The 19,797-nt window shown below is 36.0% G+C and overlaps 1 protein-coding gene and 1 long non-coding RNA gene across 2 annotated transcripts; both read left to right on the forward strand.

Annotated features, from left to right (window-relative positions):
* Positions 1-3,294: 3,294 nt before the first annotated feature.
* LOC118826069 lies at positions 3,295-18,825 on the forward strand. The gene is made up of 11 exons (XM_036596957.1): positions 3,295-3,330; positions 3,490-3,562; positions 3,702-4,049; positions 4,144-4,494; positions 4,936-5,040; positions 5,160-5,194; positions 5,310-5,399; positions 17,705-18,104; positions 18,286-18,390; positions 18,509-18,543; positions 18,659-18,825. Exons 2-11 carry the CDS (start codon positions 3,517-3,519, stop codon positions 18,764-18,766), a joined length of 1,623 nt encoding a protein of 540 aa, XP_036452850.1. The 5' UTR covers positions 3,295-3,330; positions 3,490-3,516; the 3' UTR covers positions 18,767-18,825.
* LOC118826021 lies at positions 16,894-17,362 on the forward strand. The gene is made up of 3 exons (XR_005008723.1): positions 16,894-16,936; positions 17,058-17,127; positions 17,283-17,362. It is a non-coding gene; the product is annotated as an uncharacterized LOC118826021 (long non-coding RNA).
* Positions 18,826-19,797: the final 972 nt, after the last annotated feature.

Below are 19,797 nucleotides of genomic sequence, written 5' to 3' on the forward strand. Positions count from 1 at the left end.
AAGCTGAGTTACTGAACTGAAAATCTACAGAAGCCTCTCACCCTTTTTTATGTAATGTAATGTTTTCTGACAGAGGCCTAACAAATTATTACAGTAATGCTGTGTCTTTCTATAATTTGTGAAATAAGATATCAGACACTTTTCAGCTTACTTCCTTATTGTATGTATGTGTGTATGTATATAGGTGATCACCAAAAGACTGTTAATCACCAAAAGACTGTTAATTCCTAAAAATGCTGTTAGGCTACATTAAAGCTGTTCCTAGAGGTGTTGTCAGCACTGTCAGTCAAGTACATAATACTGCAGGACCTAACAACCACAAGCACACCAAAAACACTAGATAACCTGCATGAAGATCAGAAAGGAGCACTAACAAGTAGGGAATACATGCAGACAGGAAACTATAACAACACTGCCAAGAACCACAAGACAAAATAATGACTGATCACAACATAACTGCAGGTGATAATTAGTGGCTAGAAAAAGACATGGGTGTGTATAAATAGTGTGAAAATGAAGATGGAGTAATTACTTATAACATCAAAAAGGAACTGTTTATCAACTGATGATATTTGGACATTTGTTTTAATACAGCGTGATCCAGTCCTAATTTTATTTATTTTTTTTTATTGCTGAAGACAATCAGAACAAAATACTAAAGATTTTTGGGTGTGAACGCTTTTGACTTGTTTATCTGTATGTTACATCTTTCAGCCTAATTCTAAAGTCTGGAACGTTGTACACTTACATGTGTATATGAATGTAGTGTAGTTCCAGGTATACACTTTCTGTCTTCTGTGACTGTCATTATGAGACACTGATCAGCCTGTTTTCTTTTTTTGTGGTTTCTATTAAATCATCCATTTTTTATCATTAACATTAAAGATAACTTTAAGCATTTCAAAAATTTGCTGTGTTCTTTTCTGAAAATTTCTTGTATTTTTTTTTAAGTAAACCACCAGAAAATGTGCACAGAACAAGCTCTTTTTTCAGGGTTCTTTTTGACCCTGTTTATACCTGGTTGTTTGATGTGTCTTGAAGATTACATCATGACAGTGATACACATACATATACATTAAAATGCAAGTGTAAATGTGGCCAATAAACATGTACAGCAATTTTTAATCTGACTGCTTAAACCACTTCAGAACCTGATCTGAGATATAAATGTGTAAATGCATCTGTTTCTCCAAGACACTTTTAACAATCAGAAGCCCTCCCAACACTGTGATGACACCTCCCCTCTGCTCTTCTGCATATGGGTGAGGGACCACCCCCTGGACTGCATTTAACACACCCAGAGCTGCTCTTTCAGTTCAGTTCCTGATATGAGTTTCTCTAATGACTTCAACTTTGCCAGCCCTGCATGCTGAGCTATTTAGTTTAACTAAAGCTAGATAAAGCACCAGTAAATAAAGCAAGTTTGGTTAATGTATACTTCACCTTGTCATCATTATCCATCTTACCACAATATGTTATAGATTAATGAATTTAAACAGTCTTCTTGTAAACATTGAAAATGAACAATTGCCCACAAAACTGGTGAATTTGGAGGCAACAGCAGTGTTTTGAATAGAGCAGGAAGAAACTGGTAAAACAGGCGATTGGCTATCATGTTATGAGCTGACTTGTATACGTCGAGCCACATAGCAATCAACAGACTAACTGGAGACCCGTTTCTTAACCACATTTAAATACATCTGAATAAAATCTATATACAAGACACACCCAGATGTAAACAGGATCTTTAATTCAGGTTATGATTTTCCATGTGAGCAGTATTTAATGTGACTATCTTTTGTAGCTACCAGTGCTCAGCTCCTCTGGTGCAGAGAACCAAAGAGCATCTGAACCTGCAATTCTGTGATGTGATTTCTCAGAGCAGCTTTGACCACAACTGCCAGTGCCCAGCTGCCAGTGTCAGTGTCATAGTCAGTGCCCCCTGTTCAGCTCGTCTTCTACAAAGAGAAGCAGCATCCTGTCTACATGGAGAATTCAGGTTAAGCTTTATTTTACTATCGTCCTCTGTAGTCCTCACCATGACACTGCTTCTAGTCTTGGGGTCAGTTTCCTGTACCTGGACAATCTAAAAATAACAACCCTAAAACATATTAAAATGTATTTAACAAAAAGCATTGCTGCATGTCAATAAAAATGTTTCAGTTAAAGATTAGATCAGAGGAAAGTATTCACAGATTATACCCCTAGAAACCTTATAATTCAGTTATTATTCTTAAGGTTTCACTAGTCAGTCACTACAGTGAAATATCTAGTAACTACTATACAACTGATGTATAAGGTATATATATATATCTATGAGAGTGAGGCAGGGATGTTCAGAACCTCCTCACTTTTTTTAAGAAGCTGTTAAAGTTCTGTTTAATCGTTTGATGTGGTTGGAAGTTTCAGCAGTTTGTCCTTTACTGCAGTATGTGTCTGTCATTTAGACTGTGGTCACTGCTAAACATATACTCAAACATAGGTTATAGTTCATGAGTAAAAAACAGTTACAGCGTTTTTTCTTTGTTAATACTGCTATTATTAATGTTTAGCAAACTGTTGTTGCCTTAAAGAAATCAGACTGTGTAAAAGGTTGCATTAGTCTTAACAGATAAGGTGGATGCTTTATGATGAGAAAAGCCTCATAAACAAAAGCAAGGCTAGATTTCATAAACCCCTGAGAAAAGCTTATACAGAAGCAAACAAGTAATCTTTTGTAAAAATGGCATCTGTGATCTCATGTACAGTCCCTGGTCCAGTGTAGTTCTGGAACCCTGGAACCATTTGGACCCTCAGCTGACCTCTGGAGACCAGCTGCACTGCACCTGCAGGTCCAGTGTTTACAATGTCATCCTGAAACTGTAAAATAATATACTGAAATGAAATTCATTGTTATGTAGAAGGTTTACATATTTTTTTAGGAGTTATGGAAAGTGATTTTGTGCTATATGTATGAATTCCCAGTAGAATTATCTGGTGGGTCCTCAGCTTTATATAATATTTGCCTTTCTAAGCCTTTAGCAGTACACTAAATGAACCTTAAGTAAAATGAAATTACCATGATACTTTGTTTGTGTTAGTTTTATGTTCTGTTTGTTGTTTTATATATTAATAGAAAGGTTTGAAGAGAAATTGTAACAAGCTGAAAGTTTATATCAAGATATTAGGTACATTTTTTCTTCTTATGAGTCGACGTGAGTGGTCGGGGCCTGATTATACTTCCTGTTATGGGAGCCAGTCAGCTTTCAGCCAGAGTTATAAAGCTGCGCCTGCAGAGTTTTGCGTGCATATTAACTACATTGTGAAAGGCTACTTTTGTCCTTCAAAACTGTAAGTGAGCTCCCAGAATTCACTAAATTCCAGTGACATAGATCATTATGATCATTATTATGATTATTATTATTATTATTATTATTATTATTATTATCACCAGAAGTGTTTGATTAATACAGCAGAATATAAATAATGTTTTTTTTTCCCTTTCTTCAGGAGAAGGATTACTTGAAGAGTTTGGCAATGATTCAATTTTATATGCTTATTTTCCTCTTCGGTAGTGCATTCGGTACAGTTTAAACTTTTTTCATTGCTTCAAAAAAGTTTGTTTGTCTTACTTAGGAAGCACATGGATAGCTGTACATATTTCATGCATTTTCTGAATTTTTGGTTTTGTTTTATTTTCTTGCGGATTTCTTGCCTTTTAGGTGGCACCTCAATTGATGTTCCATGTCTAAATGGACCGAAGTACATTAATGGTGGGAAAAATATTAGTCTGAATTGTTTCTTTTCACCCGTTGATCCGGCAGCGACTGCATGGTTCAAACAGACTCCAGGAGAAAAGCCTCTTCTCATTGCTTCTGCTTTTGACACTTTACAAGTTAAATATCATAATGATTTTGACAAGACCGGACGCTTTAATGTAGCAAGTGAAAAAAGCAGTTTTAATCTGAGTATTTCAAATGCAGAACCATCTGATTCAGCTACATATTACTGTGTATTTACATATTATACAGATGCTACATTATTAGACTGCACAGTTTTAGTCCTCAAAGGTAGGTGTTAGTCTACTACAGTCTGCTTTTAGACTTTTTAGACTTTGTATATTTATATCTCACTCAATAATCAGTAACATTTTCCTCTCTTTAGGTTCATCTTCAAGTCTCTCTGCTGTTCTCCAGCCTCCTGTATCAGATCCTGTTGAACTGGGAGGAGATACAACTTTGCAGTGTTCAATACTCACAGATACGTCTGCAGGAGAACACAGTGTGTACTGGTTCAGACATGGATCAGGAGAATCTCATCCAGGAGTCATTTACACTCATGGAAACAGGAGTGATGAGTGTAAGAAAAGCTCTGAGACTGATTCTCCTACACAGAGCTGTGTCTATAAACTCCCCAAGAGAGACCTCAGCCTCTCTGATGCTGGAACTTACTACTGTGCTGTGCTCATGTGTGGAGAGATCATCTTTGGGAACGGAACTAAACTGGACTTTGTAGGTAAGAGCAGATATTTCATAATTTATATATTTCAAATTAATGGTCAAGCTTATCGTCAAGGTTTGGCCTTTGATTACAAGCATATCCTCCGCCTGTGCGGAGTATGTGTACAGTATGTTTTTTTTTCTGACAATGTAATTTTCTCAGAATATCTTTCACATTTGGAAACTTTTTTTCTTTTCGTAATGATGCAAATAACAAATGATGTGGATTTATGCAGTCTTGTGAAACGCAACGATATTTCCACCTCTGTTGTATAACAAGGTTAAAAAAAACTGTTTCTATATAACGGCCTTTTAAAACTATTTGTTTTAGACTTCTAGATCTATTTATATCATTATGAAACAATGTGTTTCTCATGTTCATCACCGCTTAATTTTTGATGTATTTCAGCGTCATAAATTTTGATAAAATTGTAATGATTTTCCTTGCTTATTATAGAGAAACATGCTTTGGACCCAACCATTGTCGTGTTAGTGGTGTCAAACATCATCTCTCTGAGTGTGGCTTTATTTATGTGCAGAAAACACAGTAGTCATCATAAAGGTAGGTTTCACCTCTGAAACTGATATTATTATTAATATCTAATGTTAGTGTATGAATGCAGTGAACTTTTATAATGTAATAGTGCACAGTTTAAATTATTTACTTGTTATTTGTTGAAGATGCTGCTGAAGGTCACACAGTTCATGCACATCAGGTAATTAATTCACTTTGTAAATCTTTTCTGATAAACTCGACTATGAGGCTACAAAATGTCTGATTATGCAGTGAAACTGTGAAATACAGTGTAATGATTCAGTCTCTTTCTGCAGGCTGCATGTGATGAAGCTTCGTACTTTGCAGCCGAGAGTTTCAGCAATGAACCACAGCAGAAGACTGAAGATGTGAACTCAAAGGTCATTTATTACCAACAAAACTGAACTTTATGAAGCTTATAAAGCTCTCTCCTATTCCCATGCTACTGTAATGACTGCAGACTGAGGAATAACTGGCTAATTGCTAATAATGCAGTATGTTTTAAGTACCTTCAGTCTGATTTACCGTATCTACATTAATAGTGTAACTACTGAGAAGACAGAACAGAGGCTGCAAGTGTGAGTAGGCTTTATTATTTGTTCTCCAGTATGTGCTGAGACTCTGTAATGTCTTCAATACTTTCATCTAAACCTGTTTGTATGTCATGTTTTATTTTTACATGATGGTTATGCATCTTATGTAAGGAATGCTTATATTGTTTCCATATTCTTAGTACTTAACAGAACTCTAGACCTTCAGTAATACAATAAAGAATCATGTTTGGCCTGTGTGATAATAAAATGAGTAATCACTGAAGTGTATGTTCCATCTGGTGCACACTCTTAAAAAAGCGCTTTAGTAAAGACAATGATTCAATGTGGAATCATGAACACTCAAAGAACCATTTGCATGCTTAAATGGTTCTTTGCATGGTAAAATCTTTCTTTAGATTGATGGAGAAAATGTTGTATACGATTCTATACAGAAGCATTTTTTTAAATGGTTTCATGTAGCACCAAAAAAATTCTTCTATTGTTACAATGTCAAGCTTGTAACAATAGAAAAACCCTTTTAGGTAAATATAAATGTGGCCAATCTGCTTTCATCACATCATATGAAGATTGGTTAAACTAGACATAGTATTAGAGGAAATTATGTTATAATGCAATTTGCTAGTCAATGTAAATTGATATTAAAGAAAATAAGATGATTAAACTGCATAAAATAGCATTTTATTCTCTTATAAAAGACGTAATACAAAATACAAGGTGATGTACAGGCCTTGGTCATGAATACATTTAAAAATATTTTTAAATTGTCACTCAGTCCTTCCCTTAATATTAGAGTTTGAAGAACGGTTGGTGAGATGAATGACACACTATGCCTGAAACTGATGTTAACCTTTCTAAGCAAACTGTGCACAAGACCACCTGCTAACTGTGTTGTTCTTAAGCACAAGTTTGAAAGGTGTGGTGAAATGGTGAAGTCGCCAATACGTTTGTGTGAGTTCAGTGAGGAAGAGATAGCACAGTTAATAGTCTTTCAGACAAAATCATTGTACAGGTGCACAAAAATAAAAACTGGGAAAGATTAATATTAAGAGCACATGTTGCAGCCACATCAACGCCCCATGAGGACTAAAATGCTCAATTCAATTTTATTTGTATAGTACGGAGCCCTGCTGTTGACATCCCATATAGATAAAAATAATGCATGGCCACGCCTTATTAACGCTTAGAAAAGAAATCTTAATGCATGGCCACGACTTAGTAAGGTGTGGGAATGAGATAATTAAGCCATAGCCACCCCTTAGTAAGGCATGGGAATGAGATCATGCCTTACTAAGTAGTAGCCATGCATGATGATTTCATTCCCATAGCTTACTAAGTTGTGGTCACAACATAATTATCTTGTTACCATGCCTTACTAAGTTGTGGCCACGCATTATTTATACAGGATGTCACCAGTGGGGCTCAGTAGTATAGCACATGGGCATTGTCTATTACAATGGGTCGAAGCCTCTAAGAGCAAGAGGAAGAAACCTTGAAAGGAACCAAGACTCAAAAGGGGAACCCATCCTGCTCTGGTCAACACTGGATAGCAAAACAATAACACAATAATAAGAGTTGAATAAAGAAAGACACTGAGCCTAATCATTAGAGCAAGTATTCAGATTGACCAGTGAAAACCAGTATTAGCAGTGGGGAATCATCAGGGCCTTCTAGGCCTTCAGAGAAGGCCTAAGAATTACTGTGCAATAAAAAAAAAACAAAACATGTCTGTAATCTTTAGTTAATTTTTCAGTTAATATAATTTGTTCTTTCAGTCTAATCATCATGGTCGTCTTTAACCATGGCAAGTATTGTAGTAAGATTTTTATTTAATAGTTAAATTTTGATTGGAAACAAAAGGTTAAGACCTGTTTTCTGTGGTATCTAGGTAGATAAAGTCAAGCAAGCTCTCTTATTGGTTAGGACTTCAGAAGCTGAAATCAAGGCCTAATGGGTCAGACTACATAACATTATTAGAAACTTTAAGAACTAACAGAGGAATCAGCCAATCAGGTTTTAATGTACAATGAGCGGAACCAATTTACTTCACTACACTACATCACTGACTGTGAATACAAACTGTAGCCTAACCACGGTTTAGTCAGTAGTTAGAAATGAAAAACAGGTGTGGCACTTCTTTGTAGTAGGAAGTAGTAGGATACCATGGTAGCTCTAGCAGTGATTAGCATTATCATAGAATTCTTTTCCCCCTTAGTTTTGAGTGATTTTTATAATCATGGTTTACCACTGAATGTTAGAAGCCTATTGATGCTTACCTAAAATAAAATTAATTAAATCTGTGAAACAAATGGATTAATAAGGACATTATAATGAAAAGGTAAGTAACCAAGCAGGTGTACTGTGCCTAGGACTGATTAGTAGTCAGTGCACGGATCCCAGGGAAGAAACAGTGTTATTCTGTTAGTAAATATTCTTTCAGCACGTGTTTGAGGCCTGTAACTCCATCTAGCCACTACTGTCATTGATGATTACCATTGGTAAAGGACGCCTTTGGAACATTACTGCTAACGTATGGCTGGTTTTAAAAAGACAAGGAGAATCCAGTGCAAAACTGGGGACAATTTATTGCTCAAACTTTAGTAAATCTAAGGGAATATGTAATCGGCCAGACCATAAACTGACCGGCCACTTTATTACATACACCTGCTTGTATCTGCAGTCATTGTCCATTTTGTCAGTTCCTTTACCATATAAGTGTCCTTTGTAGTTCTACAATTACAGACTGTCCACCTGTTTCTCTGCATACTCTGTTAGCCTCCTTTTACCTTGTTCTTCAAAGACAAGGACCCCAGGGCTCCTGAGTGGTGCAACCGTCTAAGCGTTGGCCCTATCATCAGGAGATAGAGAGTCTGATCCCTGGTGATGGAGATCGCGAGTTTGATCCTTGGTGATGCTACAGCCATCTGTGGCTGGGAGTCCAAGAGATCACAATTGGCCTCGCTCTCTGGGTGGGTAGGATGCCTCCCCCCCTTCCCCCATCACCTAACGCAATGCTAGTCAGCGTAGGCTGACGTAACAGAACTGGTAGTGGGCGCTTTCCTCCGAGCGCGTTCAGCTGTCCAATGACGTTGCGTGAGTGGCAGTTTGAAAAGATGCGGTGGCTGGCTTCACAGGACTCGGAGGAAGCCTGTGCTGGGCATCATCCTCCTAGCACGCTGGAAGTATTGTGTGACTGGGGGAGTCCTAACTAGTGGGTGGAATTGGAGACGATTAAATTGGGGGAAAAAAAAAACAAACAAAAAAAAAACAGGACCACCAAGAGCAGGTACTATTTGGGTCGTGGACCATTCTCAGCACTGCAGTAACACTGATGTGGTGGTGGTGTGTTAGTGTGTGTTGCACTAGTACAAGTGAATCGGACACAGCAGTTTTAAACACCTCAGTGTCACTGGACTGAGAATAGTCAACTAATCGAAATTATCCAGTCAACAGTGTCCTGTGGGCAGCGTCCTGTGATGACCAACACAAACTGTGCAGCAACAGATGAACTATTGTCTCTGACCTTACATCTACAAGGTGGACCAACAAGGTAGGATTGTCTAATAGAGTGGACAGTGAGTGGACACAGTGCTGAAAACTCCAGCAGCACTGCTGTGTCTGATCCACTCGTACCAGCATAACACACACTAACACACCACGTCAGTGTCACTGCAGTGCTGAGAATGATCCACCCACCCACACCCAAAGTACCTGCTCTGTGGTGGTCCTGACCATTAAAGAACAGGGTAAAAAGGGGCTAACGAAGTATGCAAAGTATCACTAGTAGCACCTCTTAAAGAGACCACCAGCTTAAGAAGAGTTATAACACATTCATTAATAGTAAGTAGTGTAGTGATTAACACCATAGCTCTGTTGCTGGAGATCGGGGTCAAGTCCTTATGCGGAAAATCCAATATTTTGCACAAAAGGCAGTACATTAAGTTACATTGAGAAACAATCTTAGCACTACGTTTACTTGGCTCTGAAATATACTTAAATTGCCTCTCTCTGGATAAGAATGTCTGCTATATGAGATAAATTAGATAAAATTTATTCAGGTTCAGCGTGGCCTTTTAACCTCGAGCCTGCCCCTCAAAATGTCTGTTCACAGATCTGTAAAGATATTTTGCTTAAGCTAAGTTATTTACTGGAAGGAAATGTCTATATTTAAGCTGTGGCAGTATTTAATCTTATGTTCTGTCATCATGCACTCAAAGAATGTGAATTAAATACTAAATATTCAGTAATTCAGATAAAAATCAGTAACTATAAGTAAAGTTCCAAGATTATTATACTATTAATGTGATTCTTTTTTTTTTAACCGTCTGAGCCATTTTTTAACTTGTAATATGTATTCTTATTTATTTTTTTATATCTTGATATTGCTTTGGCTAAATCAGGTTTGTAACCCAGCAGTGACAATTTGAATATTGAGCTCTATATTTATGCCCGCTAATGTGAGTGGTTCAGGCCCAATTCAACTTCCTGTTATAGGAGCCAATCAGCTGTCAGCTGTCAGTATTATAAAGCCGCCCTTGTAGAAGTTTTAAGTACAGAGTGATGCATGCATTACCTACATCTCAGACGTTTACTCCTGTCCTTCAAAAACTGTAAGTGAGCTCACATAATAAGCTTCATTCCAGTGTCATAGAACTGCAGCTATATTTATTTGGGATGTGTTAATCATTTACTAATACTTTACTAGTTTGTAAAGTTTATGTGATTTTTTTTTCCAGGGCATAAATTACTTGAAGAGTCTGGAAATGTTTCAGTTATTTTGTGTGCTTGCTTTGCTCTCAACAGCATTAGGTACTGTTTATCTTTTATTTAACACTAGCACATTGATTGATTTATCTTCTATAAAACTTATGGACTACTGTACTACACTTCATGTTCCCCCCTTTTTTCTTTCAGGTAGTACCTCAAAGATTGACATTCCATGTCTTAATGGAGTGAAGTACTTTCCTAAAGGGGTAATTGTTAATCTGAATTGCTTTTTTTCATCTGCGGATGCATCAGCGACTGCATGGTTCAAACAGACTCCAGGAGAAAAGCCTCTTCTCATTGCTTCTGTTTTTCGTTCTGCAACAGTCACATATCATAATGGCTTTAATAAGAGCGGCCGCTTTAATGCAGTAAGAGAAAAAAGCAGTTTTAATCTGAGTATCTCAAATGCAGAACCATCTGATTCAGCTACATATTACTGTGCTGTTGCATATTACACAGATATTAGCTTAATGGACTGCACAGTTTTAGTCCTCAAAGGTAGGTACAGTCTGCTTTTATAAAATGCAATTTTTTGGTAAATTGCTAATTGCTTCACTCATTCAGAACATTTTCCTCTCTTTAGGCTCATCTTCAAATCTCTCTGCTGTTCTCCAGCCTCCTGTATCAGATCCTGTTGAACTGGGAGGAGATACAACTTTGCAGTGTTCAGTACTCACAGATACGTCTGCAGGAGAACACAGTGTGTACTGGTTCAGACATGGATCAGGAGAATCTCATCCAGGAATCATTTACACTCATGGAAACAGGAGTGATGAGTGTAAGAAAAGCTCTGAGACTGATTCTCCTACACAGAGCTGTGTCTACAAACTCCCGCAAGAGAAACCTCAGCCTCTCTGATGCTGGAACTTACTACTGTGCTGTGCTCACATGTGGAGAGATCATCTTCGGCAATGGAACTAAATTGGACTTTGTAGGTAAGAGCAGATATTTACGATCTATTACAATGTATTTGTAAAGTAGCCCTACGACCAGGTATCAAAAGTGGGGGGAGACCAGTGTGGGGTATTAGAGCCTACATGCAGTAGTTTAAACTAAAACAAGATGGAGAAATACGTCCGTTCTGAGAGCTGTCATATTGTCAAGAGCTACCAGCATATCTAATGACTTATAAATGAATATTAAAAAGTCAAAGTAATACTACTGACAAGAATAGTGTCCTGTGTTCTGATACATATTCAGTATAGAATAGTAGTTAAGAGATTCTTAATAGTAAAAATTAGTAACCGGTTTTGTTCCATTGTCTATCTTTGAAATACAATATAAGAAATATACGATATAAGAAAGAACAGGTAGACTGACAGTGTAAATATCAGTAATCTGTTAGTGGTGCTAGAATTTGAAATGTATGGGAATATTTGTAGACAGCTAACTGTTCTTTTAATTACTTAGTCTTTCTGAAAGACTAAGTTTTTCCACATGACTGTATTCGTATAACTGATTAGTCTGCTTTAAATAGTAGAATTTTCTGGACAAGCCAGCACTTCAAATCTGGAAATTTTGTAGAATAATTCATCTAAAGATCACTTAATTGCACATATAAAAGGTAGTAAAAATGCTACACACTGACACTGAGAATTTTTTGATACGATTCTTGCATGTAGTGCATGTCTTCACTCGAATGGCCACACTAACTAAATCTTTATTTGCCATGCACCAGATATATTTAGGAATATATATATATATATATATATATATATATATATATATATGTGTGTGTGTGTGTGTGTGTGTAGCTCACATTAAAAATCTGATATTTTTGCAGCTAAATCTCAAAATAAAAACAAAGACATTTTGGACATTGATCACATGATCTTGTTAAGGCCTTTTTACAAAAAGGTCTGATGTTTTCTCATCCATTCCATTGAAGTTTGTAATTCACTCTCAGATGGATTTGACTCATTCACTCATTATTCATGTCAACTCAACTGTGCACTGCCATTGAATTTTTCACTCATATAGTTATGCTGATATAATTTGTAATGGAAAAATATGTATTAAATTAGATTTTCCCTACCATAGTAATAATATAAGACAGAGTATATATATATATATATATATATACATATATATATATATATATAATATATATATATATATATATATATATATATATGTGCACTGACTACAGTAGAGGAATGTGGAAAAGGTTCTTATTCAGAAGGATTATGACATGATGTATGCAGTAGTTATGCATACATTGCAATACGTGTTATAAAGTGCATGTGCATCAGTTTAAAGCAGAGGGATGTGAGAAGGGTCCTTGTTTAGGAAGATTATGGCCTGACAAAAGAAGCTGTGGAGTTGGCAGTTGGTCTGTGATTGGCTGTTGGTGTGGGAGATTTTATGGAAAAATCATGTCATCGATAATCAAATAAAAACAATATGTCATCAGTTACACAAGCTATGCAGCCCAAAATTATCGCTTGATTTGCAAATGTGGGACTGACAGCCCCCAGCAGGCATTTGCGATCTGTCATATAGCCCTTTAAAATGTATATTAATTTGAGATTCAAGATAAAAGTATACAAAAATATATTTTATTATTATGATTTTAGCTTTTCTTCAGCATTTTTATGATTAGTATGTCGTTTTCTGCATCACATTCACCACATTTTACATTACATTGCAAGACCTGCTTTCTTATTACAGGGAACAGTGTTTTGGTCCCAGTCATTATTGGTTTAGCAGCATCTAACATCATTTCTATGGCTGTGATTTTATTTCTGTGTAGAAAATTACACAACAGTCATCATACAAGTAAGTTTTATAAATTTAATTTTCATTCTTAATTAATGCATTTTTGACATTTTACAATTAATTTACTGTGCTACATTAATGCTTTTATTATTTGCTGAAGATGCTGCCGAAGGTCAAACAGTCCAAGTAAATCAGGTGATTAATTCATTTTTTCTAAACCCAGTCTATGGAAAGTCCAGAACTCAGAGTGTAAAGCAAGTTTGAAAATAAATATATGATGCATATAAACAGTAGAGTTTATAATCATTATAAAGTGAAGCAGAAGGGCTCTGTCAGAGCTTTAGAATCACTCTTACTTTCAATTATTACCTCCCTGCATCACACAAAATACTGTGAAATGTGATTTAGCTCACTGTGTTTAATGTGCTTCTAACTCTTCTGATAAACTCATTTTGTTCCTCTAGTTTTGCAGTTAAACATGTTAAACACTGTTTTCTTCTTCAGGTTGAATGTGATGAATCTTTGAACTATGCAGCACTGAGTTTCTCTAATAAACCACCGTCATCCAGAGGAACTAGAAGACAACAGAAGCTTAAAGACACTGAAGTTTACTCTCAGATCAAACATCCCCAATAAAACTGAATTATTGAACTGAAAAGCTACAGAATCCTTTCCCCCAGTGTTATGTAATGTCATTTTCTGACAGAGGCCTAACAAATTATTCTAATAATGATGTATGTTTCTATAGGTTATAAAGTAAGATATTAGACCCATTCAGTTTACTTTCTTAGTGTATGTGTGGTAACTGCATTTTGTAATAAGATTGCAGTCTTAAGCTAAGGAAGATTCATCAGCTGATGGTATTTGGTTTTATGTAGTCCACTCTTAGTTAAAGTTTTTGGGAAAGACAGTTAGAGTAAGATGCTGAAAGTTTTTGGGTATGAAAGTTTGTGAGTTGTTTATCTGTATGTTACATTTTCCAATCTTATATGAACTCCTTTAAAATCCTAGGCTTAGTACATGACTTACTAAGACTTATTATTCAGTAACTACAGGGATTTCAGTTCAAAGTTCAAACTTCAAAGTTTTAGCCCTGGCCATTTAAGGGGTTAATGACTGGAACATTTAGAATTTATATGTATGTACTTTAATACAGTGTAATTTCAGGTATACACTTTCTAACTTCTGTGATCATCATTAATGATTCTGTTTTCTTGTCTGTGGCTCCTATTAAATCACCCCCCTTTTCTCATTAAAGACAACTTCAATCATTTCTAAAAATGTGCTATGTTCTTTTTTGAAAAGGCCTCTTTTTTCTAAGTAAACCAGTGCAGGATGTGTACAGAATAAGCCATTTTAGGGTTCTTTTTGACCCTGATTCTTTTTAATGGATATATACTTATACATAAAAAGCAGATTTAAATGCACCCAAGATGCATTTAAAATGCTGTAACCACTTCAGAACGTGTACTGAGTTATAAGTCTAAGTCTCTCTCCACCACTTTTGACAAACAGAACCCCTCCCAACACTGTGATGACACCTCCCCCTGCTCTTCTGCATATGGGAGTGGTCCCACCCCCTGGACTGCTGCCATTTCACATGCACAGAGCTTCTCTTTCAGTTCAGTTCCTGATATGAGTTTCTTCTATGACTTCAGGTTTAACAGCCTGTTCTGCTGGCCCTGCATGCCAAGCTACTTAGCTTAAACAAAGCTACGTAAACCACCAGTAAATAAAGCACCAGTTTGTTTAATTCAGCTTATCGTTATTTAATGTCTTGCTACAATACATTATGTTCCAGTGGATGTGCTCCATAAGACACTAATGAGTCTAAACAGCTTCTTGTAAACACTGAAAATATACAACGTCATAAATTTGTAATTCTGGAGGCAACAGCAAAGTTGGCTGTCTTGGTTTAAGCTGATTTGCAAATTATGCACAGAACAGCAAATTGATTTCAGGCCAACTAACTGGTAACACAGCTGTCTACCACATGTAAATACATGTGGTTAATATCTGCATAGAAGCAATACACGCAAGTCACAAGAAATGACCAAATGTAAATGGGGTTTTTGATTCTGGTTGTGATTTTTCTATTTGAGCATCATAGTAACTTTTCCACTGCATCATATGGCTCAACTCGACTCTACTTGCCTCAGGTACTTCGTTTATATGATATAGTGCCCTCTCAATGTGGTTGGTCCTCATAGAGATGCCACATAAAACTGCTGTGACATGAAGGAGACAAATTTTGCTCAGAAGAGACTAATGGCAGCAAGACAAAAGACTTCTAAAATCAAAACAGGAGAGTTCAGGAAATACTACATCATGAACAGAGTTCAGATGACGTGGTGATTCTGGTCGCTAAAATGTGATGCTAAAGGGTATGCAAACCTGGTACCTAACATTAGCCAAGTGTTTAGGCTGATAGTGGTGATTCTCTCTGCCTAGTCAGTAGTCTTCGGTTTTTTCACATTACCTCTTGGTATCGGTTCAGCTTGCTTGGAATCTTGATGGAGGTGTTATCAAAAATAGTATCAGGAACCAGGTTTGCCTAATGGAAAACCAAAAAAGTCAAGTAAAGTTGAATCAAGTCAAGCTGGTACCATGCAGTGGAAAAGAAGCTTATGTGACTGTCTCTTTGGAGTTTGGAGTAGTTGTTTTAAGAAGCTGTTAAAGTTCTGTTTAATCGTTTGATGTGGTTGGAAGTTTCAACAGTCCATCCTCTACTGCAGTATGTGTGTGTGTCATTTAGACTGTGGTCACTGCTCAATAGTAATAGAGTTCACTGGAAAAAAGAAAGAAAACAAAATATTTACAGCATTTCTTTTTATCATAAAATTATTATAGTAAAGTGTTGTTGCCTAAAAGAAATCAGACTTAGAAAAAATTAATTTTACTTTAAAAAATATGATCCAACAAAACAGTCTTAACAGGTAAGGTGGATTCCTTGTGATGAGAAATTCTTCATAAACAAAAGCAAGCCTAGAATTCCTGAACCTCTGAGAAACGATACAGAAACAAAAAAGTATTATTATGTAAAATTCATATATAATCCTGGCCTGGTGTAGTTCTAGGACCCTGGAACCCTCAGCCCACCCCTGAAGACCAGAACAATGGGTTCTGTAGTTTATGAGCTCAAGGCACGCTTGTATACTTTAACAACAGCTGGCCTGCAGGTCCAGTGTTTACAGTGTCATCCTCAAACTGGAGTTATATACTGAAATGCATCATCATTATGTAGAAGGTTTATTACTTATTTTAGGAGTCATGGAAATTGCTGTTGTGTTATTCTGCACCTTCCAAGTAGAGTATAGCAAAAAAAAATCTGGTGGGGCTCAGCTTTATTTACCATTTGCCTTTATGAACATTTACCAGTACAAAAAATAAACCTTCAGATTTTTATTGTGTGTGTTTTGTATTTGTTTTCTACTCTGTTCTGTTTATATTCATATACTAGTAGAAATTTTGAAAAGAATATATGAATTTTACATAATAATACTTTTTTGTTTCTGTATCGTTTCTCAGAGGTTCAGGAATTCTAGGCTTGCTTTTGTTTATGAAGAATTTCTCATCACAAGGAATCCACCTTACCTGTTAAGACTGTCTTTTTGGATCATATTTTTTAAAGTAAAATTATTTTTTTAGGCAGCAACACTTTACTAAGCATATGTTTTTCCAAACATATTTTTAAAGTTCATGTCAATTTATTAAGTAGCATTTTAAGTTCTGCATTTGTGCTTCTCTGTGTGAGTGGTCGGGGCCTGATTCTACTTCCTGTTATGGGAGCCAATCAGCTTTCAGCATAGAGTTATAAAGCTGCTCCTGTACAAGTTTTGTATTCATATTAACTATGTTGTGAAAGGTCATTCTTGTCCTTAAAAACTGTAAGTGCTCTCAGAATAAACTGAGTATTATTATTATTAATTATTATTATTATTATTATTATTATCACCAGGAGTGTTTGTATAAAATAGCAGAATGTATGTTTTCTTTATTTTTTTCCAGGAGCTGTATTACTTGAAGAGTTTGGCAATGATTCCATTTTATGCACTTGTTTTCCTCTCAACAGCTTCAGGTACTGTTTAAGCTTTTCTTCATGTTTTTAATGTTTTTATGCTTCTAATGAGGTTCAGTTCGCTTACTTAACTAACTTCATCACACTCTACAGCTCTTCATGAATTTTTAAAGTAGCAGTACAGTTTGCCTCATTTTTATTGTTTTGTCTATTAGGTGGCACATCAAAGGCTGACAATCAGTGTCTAAATGGACTGAAGTACCTTCATTGGGGAGAAAATATTCATCTGAATTGCTTTTTTCCATCTGTTGACTCGGCAGCAACTGCATGGTTCAAACACACTCCAGGAGAAAAGCCTCTTCTTATTACTTCTGCGTTTTCGTTCTACAACAGTTACATATCACAATGATTTTGACAAGAGTGGCCGCTTTAATGCAGTAAGAACAAAAGATACTTTTAATCTGAGTATCTCAAATGCAGAACCATCTGATTCAGCAACATATTACTGTGCATTTGCATATTATACAGATGCCGCATTAGTAGACTGCACAGTTTTAGTCCTCAAAGGTAGGTACAGTCTGCTTTTATAAAATGCAATCAGTTTGGAAACCTAGATTATACTACATTGTAAATCTGATCTCCATCTACATCTCACTCGATTATCAGTAGCATTTTTCTCTCCTTAGGTTCATCTTCAAGTGTCTCTGCTGTTCTCCAGCCTCCTGTATCAGATCCTGTTGAACTGGGAGGAGATACAACTTTGCAGTGTTCAATACTCACAGATACGTCTGCAGGAGAACACAGTGTGTACTGGTTCAGACATGGATCAGGAGAATCTCATCCAGGAATCATTTACACTCATGGAAACAGGAGTGATGAGTGTGAGAAAAGCTCTGAGACTGATTCTCCTACACAGAGCTGTGTCTACAAACTCCCCAAGAGAAACCTCAGCCTCTCTGATGCTGGAACTTACTACTGCGCTGTGCTCATGTGTGGAGAGATCATCTTTGGGAACGGAACTAAACTGGACTTTGTAGGTAAGAGCAGATATTTTGTATTTTAAATTAATTCAATAGGCTTATGGTGAAGGTTTGGTCTTGGTTACAAACATACCCTGCGCTGTTCTGACAATGTAATTTTCTCAATTTTTATTTTTATTTTATATAGCACAGTCATAAGTTTTGATTAAGTTATAAAGATGATTTTTCTTGCTTATAGAAAAAGGTGCTTTGGACCCAACCACTGTCGTGTTAGTGGTCTCAAACATCATCTCTCTGAGTGTGGCTTTATTTGTGTGCAGAAAACACAGCAGTCATCATAAATGTAGGTTTTGTCTCTGAAACTGATATCATTATTTATATCTAATGTTAGTGTATGAATGCAGTGAACTATAATAGTGTAATCCTGCATGTTTGAATTATTTACTTATTATTTGTTGAAGATGCTGCTGAACATCACACAGTTCATGCAGATCAGGTAATTAATTCACTCTGTAAATCTTTTCTTATAAACTCGACTATGAGGCTACAGAATGTCTGATTATGCAGTGAAACTGTGAAATACAGTGTAATGATTCAGTCTCTTTCTGCAGGCTGCATGTGATGAAGCTTCGTACTTTGCAGCAGAGAGTTTCAGCAATGAACCACAGCAGAAGACTGAAGATGTGAACTCGAAGGTCATTTATTACCAACAAAACTGAACTTTATGAAGCTCATAAGACTCTCTCCCCTTTTTACGCTAAAGTGATGATTGCAGACTGAGGAATAACTGGCTAATTTGTAATAATGCAGTATTTTTAAGTATATTGTTATCATTAGTAGTAGCAATAGGAGTAGTAGTAGTGTTGTTGTTGTCTTGGTACAGTGAAACAAAATAATAGTCAGTCAGTCAAGTACAAATCTGAGTAGTATATATTTGAATGTGTGTGTGTTCTGAATAAAACAGGTTTTTTTAAGGAATGTTTTTTGGTACCACTTTAAAATAATACCAACCGTTATAAAGGGTTTATACATGGTTTAACATTAGTTTGTTCATGGTTATTAGTTAGATCATAAACACTTAAAAATCATTAATAAGCAGTCATAACACATTAATAAGAAGGACAAAAGTGAGCTGATGTATCTAAGTATATTGTGATTAATCTGACAGGTTTAATGCTGTCTGATCCAGAAAACAAAGTAAGATCAGCAAAGATCAAAATCTTAAGTTTAACAGTATAAATGAGTGAGCGTTCACTATAAGGCAAACAACAGGCCACTGTGGCCCTTTTCTTTTATATGTTTGTAATGTGCCTTGTGATGGACTGCCAACCTGTCTAGGGTGATTCTTGCGTTTCACTCAATGACCACTGAGATATGCTCCAGCACCCCCTCTGACCCAGAATTATAAGCGACTTTGATAATGTGTGTGTGTGTGTGTGTGTGTGTGTGTGTTTGTGTATATATTTGTAATGTGTGTGTTACATTTTTTTAACCCCTTTCAAACTCTAGATGTCTTTTTATTATTATTTTTAAATATAGCACAAACAGAAAATAAAATAAAATGGAAAAAGACTTAATAGACAGTAATTTCTATAAATAATTTGATAACTACAATAAATATATAAGTTGAGAAACTTATATATATATTAATAATTGTACAGGCCCGCAGGAGCCCTTAGGCTTTTTAAGTAATCTATTCAAAAGGAAGTTTTCAAGACGAAGCTGAGGAATAATACAAATTGCTCTCAGA

This window comes from Colossoma macropomum, unplaced genomic scaffold, assembly GCF_904425465.1.
Source record: "Colossoma macropomum unplaced genomic scaffold, Colossoma_macropomum, whole genome shotgun sequence".
Lineage (NCBI taxonomy): Eukaryota > Metazoa > Chordata > Actinopteri > Characiformes > Serrasalmidae > Colossoma > Colossoma macropomum.